General features: G+C 30.2%; 4 protein-coding genes and 1 long non-coding RNA gene across 7 annotated transcripts; 1 reads left to right on the forward strand and 4 right to left on the reverse strand.

The window, feature by feature from the left end:
* Positions 1–296: 296 nt before the first annotated feature.
* On the reverse strand, positions 297–2,722 carry Deaf1 (deformed epidermal autoregulatory factor 1). 2 transcript variants are annotated; one of them, XM_076408276.1, is made up of 8 exons: positions 2,412–2,722; positions 2,065–2,240; positions 1,949–2,007; positions 1,604–1,719; positions 1,343–1,544; positions 1,043–1,255; positions 816–984; positions 297–759 (listed from the first exon to the last, which is right to left on the reverse strand). In XM_076408276.1, exons 1-8 carry the CDS (start codon positions 2,584–2,586, stop codon positions 574–576), a joined length of 1,296 nt encoding a protein of 431 aa, XP_076264391.1. In that variant the 5' UTR covers positions 2,587–2,722; the 3' UTR covers positions 297–573. The 2 variants fall into 2 exon arrangements, with proteins under 2 accessions (XP_076264391.1, XP_076264392.1); XM_076408277.1 differs by having other exon boundaries at positions 1,043–1,243; positions 2,412–2,721.
* A 452-nt stretch (positions 2,723–3,174) lies between these two features.
* LOC143198790 (uncharacterized) lies at positions 3,175–5,202 on the reverse strand. The gene is made up of 6 exons (XM_076408278.1): positions 5,055–5,202; positions 4,875–4,959; positions 4,650–4,823; positions 4,403–4,594; positions 4,203–4,352; positions 3,175–4,146 (listed from the first exon to the last, which is right to left on the reverse strand). The coding sequence occupies exons 2-6, from the start codon at positions 4,950–4,952 to the stop codon at positions 4,009–4,011; spliced, it is 732 nt and encodes a 243-aa protein (XP_076264393.1). The 5' UTR covers positions 4,953–4,959; positions 5,055–5,202; the 3' UTR covers positions 3,175–4,008.
* An 873-nt stretch (positions 5,203–6,075) lies between these two features.
* On the reverse strand, positions 6,076–8,322 carry LOC143198792 (uncharacterized). The gene is made up of 3 exons (XM_076408282.1): positions 8,165–8,322; positions 8,029–8,112; positions 6,076–6,491 (listed from the first exon to the last, which is right to left on the reverse strand). Exons 1-3 carry the CDS (start codon positions 8,211–8,213, stop codon positions 6,343–6,345), a joined length of 282 nt encoding a protein of 93 aa, XP_076264397.1. The 5' UTR covers positions 8,214–8,322; the 3' UTR covers positions 6,076–6,342.
* Positions 8,323–10,666: 2,344 nt separating this feature from the next.
* Positions 10,667–15,275, reverse strand: LOC143198793 (uncharacterized). 2 transcript variants are annotated; one of them, XR_013006290.1, is made up of 7 exons: positions 14,984–15,275; positions 14,050–14,924; positions 13,746–13,837; positions 13,591–13,647; positions 12,070–12,849; positions 11,925–12,008; positions 10,667–10,950 (listed from the first exon to the last, which is right to left on the reverse strand). It is a non-coding gene; the product is annotated as an uncharacterized LOC143198793 (long non-coding RNA). The 2 variants fall into 2 exon arrangements; XR_013006289.1 differs by lacking the exon at positions 14,984–15,275 and having other exon boundaries at positions 12,070–12,993; positions 13,035–14,172.
* On the forward strand, positions 15,201–19,645 carry Gk1 (Glycerol kinase 1). Its single transcript, XM_076408274.1, has 8 exons — positions 15,201–15,341; positions 17,132–17,310; positions 17,365–17,673; positions 17,745–18,001; positions 18,207–18,342; positions 18,768–18,942; positions 18,998–19,133; positions 19,215–19,645. The coding sequence occupies exons 1-8, from the start codon at positions 15,280–15,282 to the stop codon at positions 19,482–19,484; spliced, it is 1,524 nt and encodes a 507-aa protein (XP_076264389.1). The 5' UTR covers positions 15,201–15,279; the 3' UTR covers positions 19,485–19,645.
* The last annotated feature ends 2,742 nt before the right edge of the window (positions 19,646–22,387 follow it).

A 22,387-nucleotide genomic window follows, 5' to 3' on the forward strand; every position in this document is an offset into this window, starting at 1 on the left:
CTAAACTTATAACTTGAAGTTACTCTATGTTACATTGAAATCGGATCGTTAGGAACGCGTCGAGGACAAACAAAACAACATCAAAACGTCACTTTACCTTTCAAACCATACATGTTGAGAAGATTTTTAATTGCGGTCTGCTATTGACATTGATGCAAAAGGTTAACGTTTACGGGAAATAATTATACCGTATATGTTTCCATTTGAAAGGTATCTTAGTTAAGAAATTACGCAATCAGGGTTGGATGTATATAACATGAAATAAATCATGGAAAATAATTTAACAAAAATAATAATTAACAAAATTAGAAACATTTTTATTGACAACAATATTAGCTACTTACAAAAGATCTTACTCAAAAATACGTTTGGTATGTAACTAAACTTTTAATATATATACAATATAGTCGAGATGCTCTTTTAAATTTATACATTAACATATCAGTATTTGGAATAAAACGGATTTTGTAGACATTACAATTATTTACATTAAAACTTATAAATATAAGGTTAATAAAAAATATGTCCTCTGTCACTTTACATTAATAAATTAAAGAGCTTTCTATTTGATTATTATTGCTGTTCAGTACTTTCAACAATAAGCATAATACTTTGTTGATTGCCCGTATCAGTCCCACTTCCTCTAACACATTCTACTTGATGGGATGCCCAGTCTTTTCGTTGACAGAATGTTGAACAATATGGGGTCCTTCTACATAGAGAACATTCAGCTAAGGCTTCTCTGTTGCAATTGGCACACTAAAATTACAGTTTCATTAATTTAATTTAATCATTAATATGTTACAATTAATTACCTTTTTTTGATTATCTGTATCGATTTGTTGCAATGTTGAATCACCATTCCCATCAGGTCCCAAAGCAGCCACCTGAGCTTCCACCCTGGCAGCTAAGATAGCAGCATCTTTCTCCCTTTGAAATTTCTCTTGTTGTCGATTCAAGTTATCTCTGAGCTCATCAACACCCCTGTATTTATCAGTCTTCATTACACATTATATTGTTATACTGACTTGAAAATAATCACCTTCTAAAATCACTAGATAAACGCGATATTTGTAGAGCAATATCTTCCAGTCTTTTAAGCTGTACTAATGGTTCCGTGCTAACTACTGGCTCTATAAGCTGATACTCGTTTGAGTCTAGACCATCAGTTATATTCTGCCATGTCTCCTCTTTACTTTGTTGATCACTATCTTCTTCGTTAGAATTGCTCGCGGCGCGCTTACTACAAAAGAAACTTTTTCGAATATTATAAACTAACGATAACTTAGGTTCTTATATGCATTTATTAATGATTATGGTGTGTCAGTTTAAGAAAACATACTTTTGGGAATCACTCTCTTTTCTTCGTTTCCTCTTGTATGGCGTGAAAAGTCTAACTGGACCTGTAGCACTTTCATCATCACAACATGCTGCACATGTACAGCTGGTCGCATGCGGTAAGATAATACCCTCGTCTATAAGTGTTTGTAAACTTCTTCCTCCAAATCGTATACTACGCTTCCAGTCTTTGCTAGATGCTCTCCCTACAAGTAACCAATTAATTAAAATATCTATGTACTATATTTTATGTAGAGGGACATACCACATAGGGCTTCAAATTCGCTAGGCGTGTACCAAGAATTTGCCAATTTAATACAGCGTCCTCGACCGCCAGAACCAAACCTAGCTTTATAGAGTTCTGCAGATGTATTTTTACACCTAAAATAAGCATATGTTGTTCCTACTTTATATATTTAAAAGACTATTCATTTAAGGCACTTCCAAATATCAATTGTTGCTTCTACCACTAAGAGTTAAACTTATTTTATATAATAATTTATTTCAGTACTTTTGCAATATGGTTTCCTAAAATTGCTCAGGTCTTCAAATAGTAGTAACAATTGGTACCATAACAGATGTTTTATTAGTACAAAACAGTTTTGATTACCTTACTGGTAAAATAGGAAGATTGGCTGCCTCACTCCAAGAACCTACCGTTGGTGTAACCTACAAAGATGTTTTAATTAACTTTCCATCACATACAATAGTGAATTGGAAACTCACTGTAACTGGTGTAGACACGGTACTATTTCCTGTTACATCTTCTTGTATCACAATTGTTTTTAACTCTGTACCTGATGCATCAGTTGCTAAATAACCATTATCAACACATAACATCGGCTTGAAATGTTGCATTTGTTCTTGAGTAATAACATTGAAAGTGCTTGTAATAAGACTACCTGTGTTAGAGAATTAATAAAAATTAGTTTCCGGTTGAAGCACAGTGATAAAAGTAATATGTAAATAAACATTACAAAACAGTTATGTCAAGCTACATGCTGCTAAAATACATTTCCTAAATATCTACAATTGTAGTACATAGTTGAACTCCTTTACTTATTAATACTAACCAACTGGCAAAGAAACTGGAACCCCAGCATGTCTTACAGATACAGCAGCCACCCGTGGATCCTTAGTGTCAATCGAATCGCACTCGCCATCGCCATTGTCATCGTGCTCGCTCGCGAGTTGTTCGGCTTCGGAGATGTCCGGTAGGACGACCCCGTCCGAATTGGAGCTCTCCATGAGGAAAAACGTCCGATCGTATCACTATATTATCCAATGAGGTTAAATTTTCCCTTTGATAAAAATGGAAAATTAGGATTTTCCACACAACAAAAACTACACCCTGAACGATGACAAGGTTCGTTCACATCTGTTTCAACAAACTTCAGATAATGTTGGTTTTTGCAGTTTTGCGCATGCCTAGCGGTAATTTAAACGGTTCTGTCTTAATATTAATTTTTACTATAGTGTGTCCGAAAAAACTTAATAGATAGATATTAAAAAGGGTAAAATTATGGTTTAGAATCTTGTATTTTTTTAATTCATTTAAACATGTATATAAATAAGTGAGGTTAAACCCAAGATTACCTTTACAGTTATCATCGTATAAAATTCCCAACTATAACTGATATAAATTCAATACATTTAATAAGTCGGAATGCAATAGATTTAAAGTCGGCATTTTTGAAATTAGTTTATTTGGAAATATTGACTCTGTACCTGCTATTTGTCGAAAATGGTAAATATTTACAATTAATTACATAGGATTCACTTTGAATAAACCATACCTAAATTTAAAAAAAATAATAAAGCAATAAAACTCAAAAATAGTTTTTAAAAAACATTTATTTAGTAAATTTCTAAGAAACAGAACAATTTTAATGTCAAACATTTAGAACTCCAAGAAAATGTATATAATAAAATATATAAACTTGATAAGTTTTCATTTAACTCAAGATTCGTATCAAGATAAAATAAGCTGAAAATGCCAAACGCATACAATTGGTTTCAATGTACGTAAATTATTTACCTTAATAATAATAAAAATATAACTATAAGACCAGATCAGGTTAGAGGAGAAATATGTGTAGAGGTTTGAAAAAATTCCGTTTTTTAATTCATAAATCAATAGTACAACTATTCAAGAATATACTTTAAAAATTTCAAAGTAAAATTACAAAGCGGTCATATTCAAAACACAAAAGCTTCAATTCAACAGTTTGAAGATTGTCTGCAAAACATTTGCATTCTGGCTTAAAAATATTTGAGGTCTTGGCATATTTGGCTGCGTGCTTATTTCATGAAGGGATTTCTAGTATTTTAACCATTCTGAGCTTAACAGTGCCGTTATTATAGTTAATTTGCTTTAGATGAACATTCTGACCTCCAGAATGTACACAAATCGCCTACCTGGATACCGCCAATATCTTCACTGATTGATTACTTTTGACCTTTGAAAATTTGTTTATGAACTCTTAAATACATGCACAATATTTGTCGGAATATAAACAAAATACATTTGTTCTTAATTGGATAAAAAGAATTCATAAAAATTACCCGAAATACGCCGTCCTACACCTATTTGTCCCCTTAATGTAGAAATTATTAAAGGTAATATGATGAACATGCCGTGGTTACTAGTAAATCAAGATAATCACTACTTCATTCATCACTATCAGCATTGGTTATATTTAACTTATCCCACTGAACTTCCACAGTTAAGTTATTATTGTTATGTTTCATTACTGCAACTGTTAGCGGAGTATATAAATCTTTATCCAAAGGAGACCAACCAGTGTACTAAAATGAAAATATGGTATACAGAAAAAAAAGTGACAACTTAATACCACACATACCACTGATGTATTTTTATGCCTAATTTTATCATCTTCATCAAATGCCTCATATTTTTGTAATAAAGCTTTTCCATCAATCCTCCATATGCAAGGATGCTTGTTTTGATCAATATTTTGTGCATCTTGCTTTAAAATCACAAATGAACCCGTCTAAAAAGGTTCTTTTAACATTATAACACTTTAGACAATAAATATTTTACCGCAAAATTATCAGAATATATTGTTCTGGGAATAAATTTCCTATGACCACCCTTTGAGCTATTTATAGCAGTTCTCGAATCTGAATCAGTTGATGTAACCTCTTTTTCTTTACTATTTACTTTTTTCAGCCCATTTCCTTCCTGTGAGTGATTTGAACTTGTATCTACTGATACATCACTGTCATGAGTTACCTACAAATTTTCTGCTAAAAATTTGTTGATTGTTATGAAATATTTTAAATTCTACCTTTTTTTTCTTGGCTGGGGGTCGGCCAACAGGTCTTTTCCTGTTTTTAATATTTTTTGATTCTTCAGTGGAAGACTCATCAGAATTATCTTCACTTTCGTTAAAAATAGGTATTTTAGCTTTACGACTGATTCTAGCAGATTTTCTTCTCCCGCCTGCTTCTTTCTTAACTTTCTAAAAACAATCTGTTATGACAGAAAACAAATAAAAATTCTTATTATTTACTTCCAAGCTCCATTCATCGCCGGAACTCTGAAAAGGTTCGGGATCATCTTCATATTCCGAATCGTGTTGGCGACTCATTTTTGATCTGAAATACGTTTTTTTAATTAATAAATATATACGAACCAAAACAATAAAACTAAATGTTTTTTTTAGTGGATGTAGTTATTCTATAATGCTTACATTTTTTAAATTAGAGTTTAAAAAGCTGCAACAAAATAGGTAGTAAATATTATTCCCTAGAAAATCAACTATTTTCTAATAGCGTCTCTATTACCAAAATGGCCTAAAAATCATGTTTAAAGATACCATTGGAAATGTCAAAATAAAAGCCGCCCAATGAGGTTAAGATAACAGAACCACGTGACACAGGTAACCAATATAAAATGTATTAATGCAGGAACTTGAAATTATAAATTTTAGTAGGGTTGGGAAACGTCGAATTAAGTCTGACAGTTTAAGTGACAGTTTGTGACACTTTTAGTTCAACGTTTTACCCGTATTTTTATAAATAAATAAATAAATTTGCACAACTTTCAGTTATGTTTAGTTATATATTATACTGTTTTGAAAGATTATGTATTTTCATTGTACCACTTTTTAAAATATGAAATGCTTTCGGTATGATTCGATTATCGAGTATTTCGATGGTTTGCTTTAGATATTTCTCATTACTAATTTAAAATTTTCTGGCTGTAAGATTCTGTTACAGTTTTTTAATTCTATGCTGTGATTTTATAATATATTTTGACTTATTTGTCAAATAATAATTACAAATATATATAAAACTTTGGAATAGTTTTTATTGCATTTCATGTATGTTATAGCTTCTTTAATGAGTTGGTTTATTATATACCGGTGCATTTTACAAGGCGATCAGAATAAATTAGAGACATTAAGTTTTAAAGTAAATGGAGATTTTCTATGCATTCTATGAATTTGTTTATATTTTAATTAGACTTGTTTTTGTTTGACAATGATCCAAAATATCCTCGGACTATAGATTAAGCATATTTAGGAGGAAAGGAATATGAAAAACTAATTCAAGCTGATTAGTACAGGTACACTTTCATTATGTATTAACTTCCAAGGAAGAGAATGGTTGTATATTTTGTTGATTTATTTTGTATGCTTACTGAGAACATCAGGTTACCTTTTCCTATGAGAAGCATTGTGCCGAGATTGATACTAAAAATGTATGCAATAACACTTTTAAACGTCAATATATTAGAATTTGAAATATACAATTATTTATTAAAGTGGATTTAACAATTTTTAAAAATATAAAAATTACTATATTTTCATTAATATATTTTTTACAAATTAATTGTCATATGTAATATAAAAAATGTCATAACTGAATGAAGCATACAAATTATTGTACTATCTAATAACTTAATTTTGAACTAGGCCTTTTTTAATAGGTTGCTCTTTTCTGTTGTCAAGAAATAAACATTAGTAGGTTCAGTTTTTAAGCTGATTGTGATGCGACTGTATATGAGGCTTGTAGAGGCGCGTCAACTATTGTTTTCTTTAAGATAATATATAGTACTGCTCCAATAAGTATTTGACCAAGAGCTACTAGTAGTATGATGGCCCAAGCGGGAATCGCCATTGTACCTAAAAATAACAAATTTATTAGTCATGTTATTTTATTGGATTAAGATGCAATCATTTTACACCGATTATAAATTATTTAAACATTTGAAATATTTGGCTGCATATAGTCTAACAGTTTAAGTAAAATTATTAACAATATATGTATTAATCGGCTTGGCCGAAATTTTGCCTCCCTTTTTGTCTTGCCCGTGAATTTACTAGGGACGCGTAATTTTTAAAATCAAAATCTGGCGACGTTTTTCTGCAAAATACTGATAGGCAATTTAGAATCGGTAGATAAATCCCTAAAGTTTACATTTGGAACGATGTTGAAACCGTTAATTAAGATTTTGTGTTATTTTCGGTTATTCCCGTGTTGTTGGGATCGGGACCATTAAAGAGTTTTGGCAAGTTTGGATAAAAAAAAACGATTAAGAAGAATAATGTGGTCACGTAAAATTACATTTTACATTTTTTGTAGTGAGAATAAATTAATTTCTCCGTTTTCAAATATCAATTTTAAAATTGCTTTATCCATATATTCTTTGGTTTCATATACAATCGCCATTGTATTGTGTGTTACTTCATTTATTATTCCATATTTATGATTATAACAAATAGAGAAAGATCATGTATGCTTATATATATTTAATGCTCTAAAGTTGCTATAGTTCTAAATATAATATTATTTGATACTTGAACTTATCAATATTTTGATTATTCGATTAATAGAAATTAAATTTCACTAAATGCCATTTAAAAAAGGTTAGTGACTGTTAGTTCTTGAAATAGTTATTTTAATATACATACACTTATTATTTTAATTAATGTTATATATCAAATACATTTCGGATCTTACATTGAAAATACTGTGAAAACAAGCTATTGTAACATATTTTTAAATTATTCCCTTTACTATGTTATAAGAGAAACATGATTAATTTATTAAAGTGTGGTCGAGTTTCGATCACAGGGCGCTCACTGATTATTATAAGTAGCCATAATATTTAAAAGTAATAGACATTTTAGAGACAGTTTACTAAAGATGCTTTACTTACGAAAGAAATCGTTTATGAACTGATTAGAAATTGAATGGGTATACATAATTCATTGAATAAACATGAATAATAACAGAAATTAAGAACAGTAATTTTGTTTGCTTTCATTTGTCAATACTTAATTCCTTTTATTGCTCTGAATCTCATAAAATAAAATTAATTTTTTTTAACTATAACTATTTCTATGACTCAGTGAGTTGTTCCAGGAAACACAGATGAATGGTATGTTGTATCAGTTTTAATTTTAAATAATGTTATATTTTTTCGCCTTATAAGTCATTAAGGTTTTTGAAAATGGGTTTACAGTTACAACATTATTAAATATAACTTTGCATTTATAGATCAAACAAAACAAATAATTTACATTTCCTATCGAATTAGTTCACTTCAACGATAATACTGATAATAAGTATTTTATTGATATCATGTAGAGTTTTGTGAAAAGGAAATTCTATTTTATTTATGTGTACCCTTCTAATTAATTATAGTATTGTACTTACGTAAATACGTTCTAGTTACTGTTTTCCTCCCTCTTAATACTTTTCGTCGGCCTTCTACCTCAGATGTGAATGTCATCAAGATTACTGAAACATTGGATATTAATTGGCTATATTGATCAATGATGTATGTAACAACCTGCAGCTAATAGCAAATAAACACTCAGCGGTCTATTAAAAATTTTCATTTTTTATTTTTCTTTGTTAAAAGATGTCTCAAAGCTTATTAATTTTACTGCAAAACGAACAGTAAGATATGGAATGAGGTTTTGTTATTATCTTATCGAAATTGTTATCGTTAATATGTTGATACGTTATTAGTGTGTCATAACTGATAGCAAAGCGATTGGGAGAGGCAACTTGATAGTCGATATGTGAGAATTAAATCTATCAACGACATTGTCATGATTGATACCATCAAGCAAGAGTTCGTTGATCAGATCAAGGAGTTGCAATAATATTGGAGAAGAACACTGGTACTTTTTATGGTTTAACAATGCTGCTGAAGTACTGCTCTGCAAGCGCTTGTCCCATTGATGCGAAATGTTAATAGTCGGACAGAGCAAGGTCTGGAGAGTACGGCGGGTGTGATAATATGTCCTATCCGAGTGTTTTCGATGCTCCCTTGACCGGTTTGCTTTATGAGATGGCGCGTTATCGTGCTGTAAGAACCTTCCTACAGTGTCTTCGGACCCATTCTGGATGTTTTTCGATCAATGCTTAGTTTTTGTTGATCATTTCACAGTTAATAGGCCGTCTTCGCCAGGCGATAAACGTGTTTTTTTGGACTTAGTTTTTGAAATAAATCCATTTTTCATCATCCATCACTATTCAATGCAGAAAGGACTTTCGATCTTACCTTCGAAGCAGCTTTTCACAGATGATTTTTTGATTTTCCATTTGGCCTGTGACTCAATTGATGTGACACCTATCTCCCCATCTGTGGGATTTCCCCATTGCTTGTTATCGGTCGCTAATCATTACTTCGGTCACATTAGCGCTTCTGTCAATTGGTTTTCATCGAATTTGTTTTTTTGGATTTTGGTTGGATTGGTTCTGTTTTGAATTGGGCCTCCATCGAATAACTCTTGCAGTTTCACATCTTCAAATTTCTTAGGTTTACGAGAACGTTCCTTGTCTTTCACATCGTTACTTTTGAGTTTTCACCTCGTTTGAGTCACGCCTCATGATTTTAAGGTTGGAGCAACAAAAGATGATTTTCAGTGGCTCTTTCTTTTCATTAAATAAGAAATGTATGCGAGCCGCAAAAGCACGTTTTTATGATTTATGACGGTGTTACTTCCGCAAAATATAACATATAGAGTGATATAGAGCTTTGAAGCTTGATGTCAGTAGATAAAAATGACATATGCGACATCTCTAGAATAACCGGTAATGACTTTCCGGTATATCTGCTATTTTTTATCATATCATATACACGAAAAACATCTCGATGCCAGAACAGAACGTTAAAGCTTGAGGAATTGCTCCTGAAGTTCCTGCTTGGAGATTCATCAAGGTAGGGATTAATGAACGATGTTCGGGGATAAAGAAGGGATGAGTATATAGCATAGTAGCGTAGCACATGGTAAAATGCTGTAAATTGTAAAAGTCAATAAGGATTGCTGTAGAGGATGTACTAAATTCATAGATGACGTGCGTTGTGAGTCACGGTAGACTAGTCGAGGTAAGTCATTTAATCTCTATCCAGTAGTCAGTGAAAACTGTCGTTGGAATTGTGTCGGTCCAATCATTGGAAGCCTTGAGAACATTGGGTTTTTACATTTGATAAAGTATATGAATAAATATTAAATATATAAACAAAGAAATATAACAAAAATAAAAAATATGAAAATATCGATAAAAAAGGTTAAGAGGCCAGTAACTCCAGGCAATATAGTCGAGATATTCTTCTATAACGCCTTCTTTTTTTCATATGTAGTGCCATCAATTGTTTGGGATCTATCAGAGTTCTATTTTATAGCATTTATTAGTCTGATCCAAAAATATAATGAACACCCAACAATAAAATGAAAACTTTAATTTTCATCTTGAATATCATTATGGATTGGACTATAAATAAAACGCTGAACATTTATTGTTTTTTTAAGATATCTCTCAAAACAAATCATATGTTGTTATGTAAAATTCTAGGAATTCTAGGAAAAGAGGTAGTTCCTATAAAATTATTCTCGAGTTTTTGATTTGTGAAACTACTTAATAGAGAATGCAGATAAAGGTTCTTTTTTGCCTCTTCATTTAGATGAGGATTAGATTTATTTTCGCGAAATAGTGTGAAACATTATCTTTTGGTCATAGTAATTTTAGCTTGGTGCTAGAGTTTTGTCGCCTAGTTTTGAATACGATTTCACACGAAACCTACAAATAAACAAGAGATCTCTCTTAGGAATGATTTCATGAATATGGCGACTAACCTTCATAAACGTAGAAATTAAAAAAGTATTGTTGTTGTAACGAAAAATGTGTAGTGTGCTAAAGATTTGACCCGGCGAGTATATTTTCAATATAATGAGCTTTTTACGTATTTTTTTTTTAATATCTTACCCACAGCTTGAGTTAAATTGCTTTTGATCATTGAACGGCTTATATTTAGACATTCTAATACTTAAGGATACAACCATTAATGAAAGTATATTTTTTTATTATTAAAATTTATTGTAAAATATATAGTGAATACATTCAATATCAGATTGTGACACTATCACCATGCTTTCCTGTAATTTTGCGCTCCTCTAGTTCATGGAGAACTCTCTACAGGTCGTACCATTGGTTCAATGGTATATGAGGGTTTCACTGGCCTGTCTAGAATGACCGCTTTTAACAAGAGGTACAGCAGTGAAACTATTATTATTTGGCCTATAGCAACTAATAATACTATAGCCCAGGCAGGTACTGCAAGTGGCTCTAAAAATTAAAGACAAGCTTATAAGTAAAATACCTTTTAGTAAAGTATAGCCAAAATAATACAATCAAGAAAACAGCTAATGCACGTCATAGCACGTAATATTCGCTATAAACTCGAAGCAGATTTTTCTTCCAGATTTTATCCTAGTTACGAAGAGAAGAGAAAAAAAATAAGGTGTGTGTTATATAAGCCATATAGTATCGTTTCTGGGTACCTATTCTACTTTAAATAAAGAAGATTTTTATGTTAATCATAATAGACGAAGAACAGTATGAAAAATTAAAATAATATAGCCCTGAATATCGGTTTAAATTGCATTCCTTGATCATATAGGGGACGAAAATATACCAAAACAATTTAAATTGTGTCTCAACAAAAACCTTAAATTAATTTGTGAAATCAAGATAATTTTTTCTATTTATATTTTCTTTAAATATACGTATAATTCTCTACAACTGGCAACGTTGCAAATCCTAGGATTCTCCAGAACTATACTCTTGTGTTTTATTGGTCGGTATTATATAGTTTATTCAAAGTTTATTTGTATAGTGATTCCAATAAAACTGTTAATTCGCGGTATAAATGATGTGGAATATACGGGCAAATGCAGTTTATAAAACCGTAACATTCGTTTTACACACAAAGCGCATGTTTCCTTCTCATTTTATTCTATTTATAAAGAGATTTTAGGATGAATGATGTCTGATTCATCGGAACATGCGATCAAATCAGTCTATAAAATTCAATTTGTATTAGTATTGGTCAACATTGTTGTCAAATGTCCACAAATTTCTTCAAACCTTTAATGATTAGTGATATTAGTAACGGCAAACGTTGTAAGCAAAAACTTTGCGATGTGCTACCCTATATTTTGAAGATGTGCATTCGCTCTTTTATTGGGAAGACTGTATATAATATATAATTTACAATTAAAACTATAACGTATATTTTATACGGTATTTTAAATACTTACTCATGTAGGTTCTTGTAACAGCTTTCCTGCCTCTTAGAATTTTTCTTCTACATTCAACCTCTCCCATAACGAGCAACACAATAACTAAAAATAATGACATTGTTTTATATAGAGAATTAATATAAATTATAGGTATATACGTTACCCAAGAAAATCAAAATTGGTTTACGCATGGTGGCGATCTTTTAATCATAAAGTACAGGTACTAATTGTAGTGTTGAATATTAAACTCGTAACGTTCATTGTGTTTGCCATTGATTCATTCTTATTTACACTTACTATCTTGGATTAGAGATTTTTATTAACAATGATAAGAAGAGGTATTTATATATCAGGTTGGTAAGAAATGTTTTGGGTTTTACGTCGGACCACTGTTAGAAGCACATTTAATATTTGATATATATGTTACATTTTATTGTTGTAATCAAGTTAGATTTACTTTTTTTAGTGTATTAACAGAGCTTATGATAAAGAACATTTCACATTATATTCTATACAAATTATAATATCTATTTATTTTAGCCAATTTAGTACATCGAGTCCAAAAGAGGGCATACTTTTGAAGATTATACTATATATCTTGTAAGTAGTGTTTTGTTTGAATGACTCCCAGCCGAAATTCTACAGTTTCTGCCTATTTTGCGACGTTGCCTTACGGTTATTTTCGTTTTAAGGTTTATAAAGTTTAGAATCAATTACTAAATTCGGCAACATAACTCTATACCGGATTTTTTGGTCTACCAAAACTTTCTTTGCCTTGCGCATCGACAATACCACCACTAATATTTGACACCCATAGAGTAATAGAGATGCAACTCAATAGGAGACTCTGGCGCAAAATTTTGCTTTGCCCAACATCTAGAGGGAGCCACAATGGGCCATTCAAGTAATTTGATTGGTTAATTTAAATCTCCATTATAGGCACCTGTAAGAAAAATATTTTATTGTGAAGACATTTGATTGGCTCATTAGTAATGTTTGAATGACCAATGAAATTTAAATAGAAACTATTTTTTTCCGAAATAAATTTATTAAATTAAATTCAATTAAATATACATATAAATATAATCTATAACCATAAATATAAATTTATAATGTAAATTTATCTACAAAATATAAATATAATATAAAAATAAATATATCTATAAAATATAAATATTATATACATATATATAAAACCATGGCAAAAAACTTTGGTGCATTGCAAATCGAAATTATACCTTCCATCTCTCCGTCAATACTTTTAATATTTTGTCTGAAAGATCATTATGGAATGTACAATTAAAGGATTTTAAATTTACTTTTTTTAAATATTTGATAAAAATTTTGTTATATTATCGACGTGGCAAAATCGCTGAATAAAATAAGAAATAACTCAAAGACCTACTGACAGTATATTAAAACAATTTTGTTATAGTCTAGGGCACGAGATATTGTCTTGCTTCTATAAAATCAGTCATAATTTATTCACAATTGTATGTAAACAAAAATCACACTTCATATAAAAAGTTTTACTAAATAACCTGAGATGTACACTATGGTACAACGTAAAACTTTGTTTGCTCTTATAGGAGCATCTGGATTGAAGTTATAGAGTCAAGTAATTAACAGTAAGAATGAGCAGAAAGGGGCATACTGGCTGAATGAATACAAACTTTACCATTACCTTCTGGAGTTTGTTCAAATGTTGATGATACTTGCTTCGAACACCCTGGTTGTGGCCCTGGAACGATGGAAATAGGCACTACAAATATAGTAAGACAGTTTAGAAATGAATGGTAACAATTATGAACAGAAATGTGATTGACTCTTTCAATTTACCTTTTATATAATTTCGATTTTGATCCACTTCCATTTGTACATGTTCTGGGCTCCTGGTATTATTTTCACCATCACTAAATTGTTCAAAAGTACTTAAAGGAAAGTTTCAATGTATCACAAAAATGTCTCACATGATAACGATAATAAATTTGTTTCATGTTTAACCCAACCAGTTTAGGATTTTTAATGTTTTCTACTCATTTCATAAAGATCGCTTTTTTAACGGAAAACGACTATGCATTTCCTCACTATCTGTGCATCCGAGCACACAACACTTCCTAGAACGGGAATGGATTTCAACTACCGACTTGTATATAGTAATGAAATAAAATAATAATTTAATGTATAAACACTATTTAAAGGTAACCACACTGTTCTCAATATAGGGCACATTGAAAATGGCGTGCAAAATAAACAAACCATAGAACGAAATGAACCAATCAGATTCCGTCGTGACTCCTAGTATAGTGAATAAAACAGGTAATGTATTAAAGGTAGCGACATCTACATGTTGGACGTCGCGAAACATTTCACCAAAATTTCCTATGAAGTTATCTCTATTTCTCCATGTGCTCACCGTAAGTTTCTATCAGCAAACGATGACTTTCGGCGGCATTTTTCTTTTGGTTAAATAAGAAACGTGACATTTTCAAAGAGATCTAAATCTATGACGGTGTTACTTTCGAAAAATATAAAACATAAACATAATTAAACATAATTCAGAAAATAAATAATATAAATTTACAGCTTTAAATCAGATATAAACAAGCCAGCGATACTAGACATCTCACCAGTTTCAACACCTATGCAAAAATGACGTCATTTCTTTGATTGAATCATAGAATAAAGGGACCAGTCTAAAGATGTATTCATTTTACCTCTTGATCGCTTGTAAATGGCAACGTCGCATAATGACCCGAAAACTGCAGAAGTTAACCGAGTGCTGACAATGCGTCACTGAAAGTAGACACTACAGATTAGATGATTCCTCGTAATTCAAAATTTTCCGAGTTTGTCCGGGTAAAAATTTGAAATAAATACTCTAGTAAACTGTCAAGTCGATGATAACGACAAACCTTTAACGTGAAAACGACTATTTACAGAAATGTTCGATACTATTTAGCACAAGTGGCGCCATCCAACGTACGTCTTTCAAAGTGAACCCACAGTATTTTATAACTAGAAATAATTATCAACATTACCAATAATAAAGTTATTCGTATCGCAAACATGTTTACTTTATTTGATCGCCCTCTCTGAATCGATACTTAAACTTTGTTCTATAAAACCTGTAACGATAAAACGCCAAAATTGTATTATTATATCCGAACTGCTTTAGATACATTTATTGGGATGATATTCTAAAGTAAATATGTGGTCGAATAATTAACGATAAACTCTGAAATACGCCAAGGTCACGTGTATTTACGATTAGACGACTCCAAAGCTAATATAAAAAAAACAAAACAGATTATGTAAAGACGTGGATGATCGCCCAGTCGTTCTAGGTTAAGTGCGCGACGAACATATTAAGATGGGTCCGTTGATCGGTGCTATAGACGAAGGAACCTCTAGTGCCAGATTTATTTTATTTAGGTAAGGACGCATGATCATTGTTTTTGGATTGTTATATTTGCCTTGAAAAAAATTAATGCAAATCTCAGTGACATCTGTCGGGATAATTAGGGCCTTTTTGTCGCGCTAATAATCAATTTATTAGCCGATAAGTATACAATTTATTATAATAGTAAATCATGTAATATAAATATCAATATTTACATTTTTAATTAGTGTCAATTGAATGAATGAGTTGTGGTTAATAATATTAATAAAAATAATTCCTTTAAGATTTATTCAAATATTGCACCTAGTGTTGCCTGTCTCTATATTTACAGATTTCTACATTATATTTCCGATTTTTAAAAATATAGTGTAATTTAAATTAAGATTTATGGGATATAAAACATTTCTATTATTCCAAAATATTTTATAAGCACTCTAAAACATATCAACAATAACAATAATAAAAGCTAAATATTGAAATACAATCATTTAATATTACTTACAGCGTTTGACGTGCGATCTAAAATATATCCATAGTTGAGAATAAATTGATTAATTTTGATGTTAAACTTAATTTCTTATGACAATATAATATAATTAATTATAATTAATTTATTTATTGTACCATCAACTGTGTCGTATCATGTACATATTGAATTACATACCCGTAAAATGATAACATTATCGAGTACCTCACGTCCCTACAAAAAATACAATATTGAAAGATAATTAAGATAAAGGTAAACATCCACAAAGGAAAACAGAAATAACAGTATATTGTAAAGGAACATGAAACATTGTAAAACTGGATATTGTGATCAGTTATATTTATGACATTGACAGTGACATTTAGTAGAGTGCTAAAAATAAATATAATATAGTCTAATACGCTAATATTACATATAACTTTTTTTTTTACTATTCGAAAAAAGTAAATATATATTTAATTTAAATGGAAGAACTGTTTGTATTTTTAAACACAGGCTATGAGAATATTGTTGGATAATGAAGGGCGTGTCACTTAAAAATATCTTCCCGCTTTACACTCGGATTTAATGGGAGCTCCGATATTTTTATTTATAGATGTGTTTTTCTTCTTACGTCAAGAAAATTGCGATACTTAGGCTCGCTTCTGAATTATTGTTAGTAAAAGGACGACGCCAACGTTTTATCAAATCATATATTACTTGTTATTGTAGTTCGGTGCCATGAGTATTAAGTTTAATAAATTAAAAAGCGTATTAAGTCCTAAAGTTGTAATTTAAAATTTTTATCTTATCTGGCGAGCGATATGTAAAATTGTGTTCTACGAGTCAACAATGTATTACTTTTTAATCTCCTTTTGAATTATGATAACTAATACTGTTACATTATAGTATTACAATATATAAAAAAACCAAAATCAGAGATATAATAATAAATTACATAATTTTATAAAAATAATAATGGTAGAATAATATTTACAATAAATTAAAATTAAATTAAATTATAATAAACCTAACAATTATTCCCAAAATTATATTTTGTCGTACTGTTGAGATTCTAAAACAATAAAAGTTTATATGGGTATAATTGCAACATTTTAATTCTTTGAACAACAATATTATAGTTCAGATTAGTTTAAATATGATGGGATTAACATTTATTTTATTTGATTTCCTAATATGATCCAAGGTCAATAACATTTCCTAACATAGCTCTAATTTTACTTTCAATGATTCCGAATAATATTTAAATGGGTTGCTGACTGATTTATTAAAATTTTTTAAAAATAATTTAAATATTTTCAAGGGAAATGTCCTAAATGTGAACGATGTTTTTAGGGCTGGAACCAGCGAGATTGTTACATCATATCAACAACCCTTAACACAAATTTTTCCCCAGGAAGGATGGGTTGAACAAGATCCCATGGAAATTTTGGATGCTGTTAACATTTGTATCGAGAAAACCATTGATCAATTGATTTCCCTTGGTGGCAGCGTAAACGATATATGTGCTATAGGTAACGTATAATCTGATCGAACTTTCATTGAATATAGTTACAGTATCAATTCAGGTATAACAAATCAAAGAGAATCAACCATTGTTTGGGAAAAATCAACCGGCAAGCCCTTATATAACTCCATTGTTTGGTTGGATGTCAGAACATCAGTTACAGTCGATCAGCTTCTGGATAAGATACCGAACAAGACTAAGAATAAAAATTATTTAAAACCGTTATGCGGATTACCACTATCGCCATATTTTAGTGCCGTTAAACTGAGATGGTTATTGGATAACGTACCCAAAGTCAAGAAAGCTGTGGCATCCAATAACTGTCTATTTGGAACTATAGATACGTGGTTAATTTGGAATCTTACTGGTGGTAAGTTAACGTAATATGTTTTTAAATCATATTGTTACCATAATCTGCTGTAAAATCATTTTGTTATTTAGGTATAAATGGAGGAATACATATAACAGATGTTACCAATGCTTCTAGGACAATGCTGATGAATATAGATACATTAAAGTGGGATCCGGTGCTTTTAAATTTCTTTGGTGTATCGAATAGCATATTGCCAAAAATTAGGTCAAGCTCTGAGATTTATGGAAATGTATCTGTTGGCTCTTTGAATGGCGTTCCTATAGCAGGATGTGTAGGGGATCAACAAGGTGCATTGCTAGGGCAGCAATGTCTTCTTCGAGGGGAGGTACATAACTATATTCTTGTTAATGCTAAACTTATGTTACTGTAAACTTAATTCTACTATCACTATTTCAGTAGTATGTTGTATTGTATTACTTTTAAATATTAAGATATATTACTCATACCATTATTACTTTTCTATGTCCACAAAAATTTCTTTCCAATATAAATTACAGAATGTACTATTTACAACAAATATACTGTTTTAGGCTAAAGCAACGTATGGAACCGGGTGTTTTCTACTTTATAACACTGGGACAGTAAAAATTAACAGTTCCCATGGTCTTATTACAACCGTAGCTTATCAATTAGGATCTAAGAGTCAGGCTGTGTATGCTCTTGAAGGTAAATTTCTTGTTTACATTTGAAACGAAGAATTTATTAATTAAAGATACATTTGTATAGAAATTTTAAAACCATAGATATAAATTTATTCTTGAGACAAACTTTACATTTAAATACAATTTTATGTTAGATCTGCGCATCCGCCAAATCGTTTTAATTTTCTGTCGATTTATAAGTAATGACAAAAAAATTAAAGATGACGTTAATACCATATATTATTAATTAAAACAACTATTAGTTAATTGATTTTGAGACATTTGAATAATAATGCAATTAAATATTGTAACAAAGGATTCCTCATCCTTGGTGTTGGTAATATTTTATATTTTAATTATGAAATCGCTTGTTGAAAATTATTGTTCTAAAATTATATTTTTGGGAAGGTTAATTGTATAATTAAACTTATAAGTAATTTGGTGTTGTAGGTTCAGTAGCAATAGCTGGAGCTGCGCTGAACTGGTTGAAAGATAACATGAATTTATTATCTAACTTTGGGGAGGCCCAAAAAATTGCAGAGGAAGCTGATGAGAGTGGTGAAGTATACTTTGTACCGGCTTTCAGTGGTTTATATGCTCCTTATTGGCAACAGGAAGCCAGAGGGTGGGTTTTTTAACCACACAACATTTATCCATATCAATCACATAATTTTGTGCAGAGTTATTGTTGGTATAACAGAAGACACTGATGCATCCCACATAATCAGAGCAACCTTAGAAGCTGTTTGCTATCAGACTAGAGATATTTTGGAAGCAATGAACAAGGACTATGGATCCCATTTGACTTCTTTACAGGTGAAATACGTTAAATTAGTAAAAATGTTGAATTAGTTGTAAGACTTATGTGTTGTTACTTCAAATAATTGTTTGATATAGGTTGATGGAGGCATGACAGCAAATTCCTTGTTAATGCAGTTGCAAGCAGATTTAGCTGGTTTAACAATAGCCAAACCATCCATGGCAGAAAGCACAGCGTTAGGGGCAGCAATGGTAGCTGGTCATGCGGTCGGTAATTGGGATTTAAGCGGCCCAATGAACATTCCATGTGACAAATGGACACCGAAAATAAGCGAAAACGAAAGGGATATGAAATATTCGAAATGGAAGCTGGCTGTTGAGAAAGCAATGGGTTGGGATATAGTATAAAAGCATATTATACTCAATATTTTTTGTATGATTTTTAAGAGTGAGAAATGTAGCTAAATACTAGATATTTGATGTATATTTTATTATGAATATTTATTTTGCAAAACGCTTTACAGTGAATCCAGTAAATATATAAAGTTTCTTATATTTATAAAGTAAAACAGTTTTTTATTACACAACTAAAATATAATGTAGGATATTAACCTGGAGTAATAAATATGTTGATACATTTTGAAGGTAGTCTGGAAGGATGGTATCAGTATAGACAGAAAATATTATCTATTGTCTTTAGTCTGTAGTTATTTTTCTGGTTAATGCATTTTACTATTGAGAAGTCGTTATTATGATATTTGCAGTGGTACTTTCATAAATATTTTTTATCTGTTAAATGGAGTGTTCTGTTAAATGGATCTGGCCTGGAGTTTAGAAATGGGATATAAGGATGTCCTAGGTTACAGCCACTTATGGAACAGCTTATTTTTACTTTATAACACTGGGATGCTAAAAATTAACAGTTCCCATGGTCTTACTACAACAGTAGCTTATCAATTAGGATCAAAGAGTCAAGCTGTGTCTGCTATTGGAGGTCAATTTCTTTTTTACATTGGAAACGAATTTATTAATTAAAAATATATTTGTGCAGAAATTTTAAAAGCATGGATATACATTTATTCTTGCGAGAAATATTAAATTTCAGATAAAATGTTATAGTAAATCCGCGCATCCGCCATATCGTTACCATTTTTTGTAAATTATTAAATAATGACAATAAAATTAAAGATAATGTTAGGACCATATTTTATTAATAAAAATAACTATTGGTTAATTGAGTTTGAAGCATTTGAACAACAATGCAATGAAACATTGTTACAAATGATGAGGAAAGTGTTGGTGTCAATAATTATGAAGTCATGAATGAATTCACTTGTTTTAATTAGGTCTCATTTAATGAAAATATAGATAATTTAGATGAGATTTAAAATTCACTGTATATTTGTGTTGTCCATTTGTGTATATATGTCCATTTGTTCTTTTCTTTAATACATTTTACCATTGAGAAGACATTTTTGGCGATAATATTGTATGTTATATTATTTTGCAGGGGTACTTTCATAAAATAAATTTATTATCTTTGTTTATATATATTTTTTTAAAGTCTCCTTTTACTAACTATGGGTTTATCTGGACTGGCCTAACAGTAGGAGAACCGTCCCATAGCCTTTACCACTGTGCCACCAAGCCGGCAATTTATTATCTTTGATGTGTTAAATTTGGCATAGAGCTTAGAACTGGGATGTAACTTCACCTCTTATTAAGTAAACTTTTAGGTTTACATGAAAATAATTTTGGTTTGATTTGTTTGTTTCAATAAGATAGTTATTAGAATAGATAATTTATTTAAGTGAATAATATGATATATTATAAAAAAAAGGTAGTCTTAAAATAAGAGAAAGGGATAGAAGGCATGTTTAAATTAAAAGTTACAACTTTTTGATGTATAAAAAATAAACTATATTTGTAATCTTAGTACACTCAAACCAGTTAAATCAAGGTTACTTAGGATTTCAGTACATTTACTAAATCAGTTGGGAGTATATAAAAAATAAGATGTCAAATCTCATAAATTACAAGGCTTTCCTTCGAATATACCGGGTCGGGTGAATAGGAAGTAATACATTATTAATTTTTTTAAGGTAAAATAGTATCTGGTCGACGATAGGATTAAGAAATTGTTTGTGTTCTTTTTGTTGTTTGTTAAATTATATAAAATAGCATTGAAACTGGAATTTAAATAGAAATTAGATATAAAAACATTTTCGAGTATTTTAACCTTCATGAAAGCATACGGTTTAGATGGTTGTACAAATATTTTCTTAAATTTCTACTTTCTTTAGTTTAAATATATTCGCAATGGTTGCGGAAAGATGAAACTCGGTGAATATTCGGAGTTTTACTTAAATTATTACGGATTTAAATTCAACTTATCCATAACATTTGTTTCTATATATAATCAGAGATACGTAATAATAATTAATAAATAATGTATATATCTCTCTAATGTATTCTAATATACCAGGTAAAAAGAGAATGGAAGGTGCAAATCGGTTTTATCATTAAAAAATATTAAGAGAAATTTTTTTCGATAAATTTTCTTACTTAAAAAATGATTATATTAAATATTTTTAATAATACATTTCTAAGAATAAGAATAAAAAGTTTCCTTCTTCTAGTACCTTATGTGATGATTGGCTGATGTTATAATGATAATTCGACGTTGAAAAACGTAATGAAGTGACTGATGTAATTGGGCCTAAGCTTTGAACTATATTCATCATTAAGATTACCAATTATAAGGTTTTACTCATTATTTACTCGTTTTACGGTTTTACTCGTATTGCTCAATCTTTTCTCATATATTACATATTTGGAACGTTTCAAGGAACGTTTTAAAGTAAATAATTATATTTATTTTAATAAATATTTTACATTTTTGATATATTTTATTATATATTGGCTTTAAATATAATAAGATAAATGTATAGGTTATATTTTTTAATTTACGATGCAAGAATGTCTTATTTTCATTGACAAATGCATTTTTCATAATAGGTGGAAATAAAAATATGATAAATTATACGAATAGGACAAGTAGGAATAGGACAAGTAGTTAATGATTATGATGGGTTTTTTGGTATGGTCAGTAGTAATGGTCTTGAAAAATCCTACTTACTTTAGAAAAGCCTTTTCGAAAGCAATCACCTAAATTTCAATAAATTGACGTTTTTTGTTACAAAAAACGCGATAGCCCAACTTGCCAGTTGACTGACGTTAACTTGAACAGCCGTCAACATCAGAATGCATTTTTTTGGTCATCGTAGGCTCTGTATTTGACATTTACCAAT

Source organism: Rhynchophorus ferrugineus, unplaced genomic scaffold (genome assembly GCF_030347505.1).
Source record: "Rhynchophorus ferrugineus isolate W39M unplaced genomic scaffold, kcgeb_rfMv2 rfM6, whole genome shotgun sequence".
NCBI classification, from domain to species: Eukaryota; Metazoa; Arthropoda; class Insecta; order Coleoptera; family Curculionidae; genus Rhynchophorus; species Rhynchophorus ferrugineus.

Excerpts from the sequence above, each read along its gene's own strand:
- Deaf1 (XM_076408276.1), bottom strand. The coding sequence starts at position 2,586 with ATGGAGAGCTCCAATTCGGACGGGGTCGTCCTACCGGACATCTCCGAA. Across the intron at positions 2,241-2,411 it reads TCCAGTTTCTTTGCCAGTTG|GTAGTCTTATTACAAGCACT; the intron begins GTTAGTATTAAT and ends TCTCTAACACAG. Across the intron at positions 1,720-1,948 it reads CTTCCTATTTTACCAGTAAG|GTGTAAAAATACATCTGCAG; the intron begins GTAATCAAAACT and ends TGCTTATTTTAG.
- LOC143198790 (XM_076408278.1), bottom strand. The coding sequence starts at position 4,952 with ATGAGTCGCCAACACGATTCGGAATATGAAGATGATCCCGAACCTTTT. Across the intron at positions 4,824-4,874 it reads GCGATGAATGGAGCTTGGAA|AAAGTTAAGAAAGAAGCAGG; the intron begins GTAAATAATAAG and ends GATTGTTTTTAG. Across the intron at positions 4,147-4,202 it reads GGCATAAAAATACATCAGTG|TACACTGGTTGGTCTCCTTT; the intron begins GTATGTGTGGTA and ends TTTTCATTTTAG.
- Gk1 (XM_076408274.1), top strand. The coding sequence starts at position 15,280 with ATGGGTCCGTTGATCGGTGCTATAGACGAAGGAACCTCTAGTGCCAGA. Across the intron at positions 18,002-18,206 it reads AATGTCTTCTTCGAGGGGAG|GCTAAAGCAACGTATGGAAC; the intron begins GTACATAACTAT and ends ATACTGTTTTAG. Across the intron at positions 18,343-18,767 it reads GGCTGTGTATGCTCTTGAAG|GTTCAGTAGCAATAGCTGGA; the intron begins GTAAATTTCTTG and ends TTGGTGTTGTAG.
- LOC143198792 (XM_076408282.1), bottom strand. The coding sequence starts at position 8,213 with ATGAAAATTTTTAATAGACCGCTGAGTGTTTATTTGCTATTAGCTGCA. Across the intron at positions 8,113-8,164 it reads TTATTTGCTATTAGCTGCAG|TAATCTTGATGACATTCACA; the intron begins GTTGTTACATAC and ends CCAATGTTTCAG. Across the intron at positions 6,492-8,028 it reads AGTAACTAGAACGTATTTAC|GTACAATGGCGATTCCCGCT; the intron begins GTAAGTACAATA and ends TGTTATTTTTAG.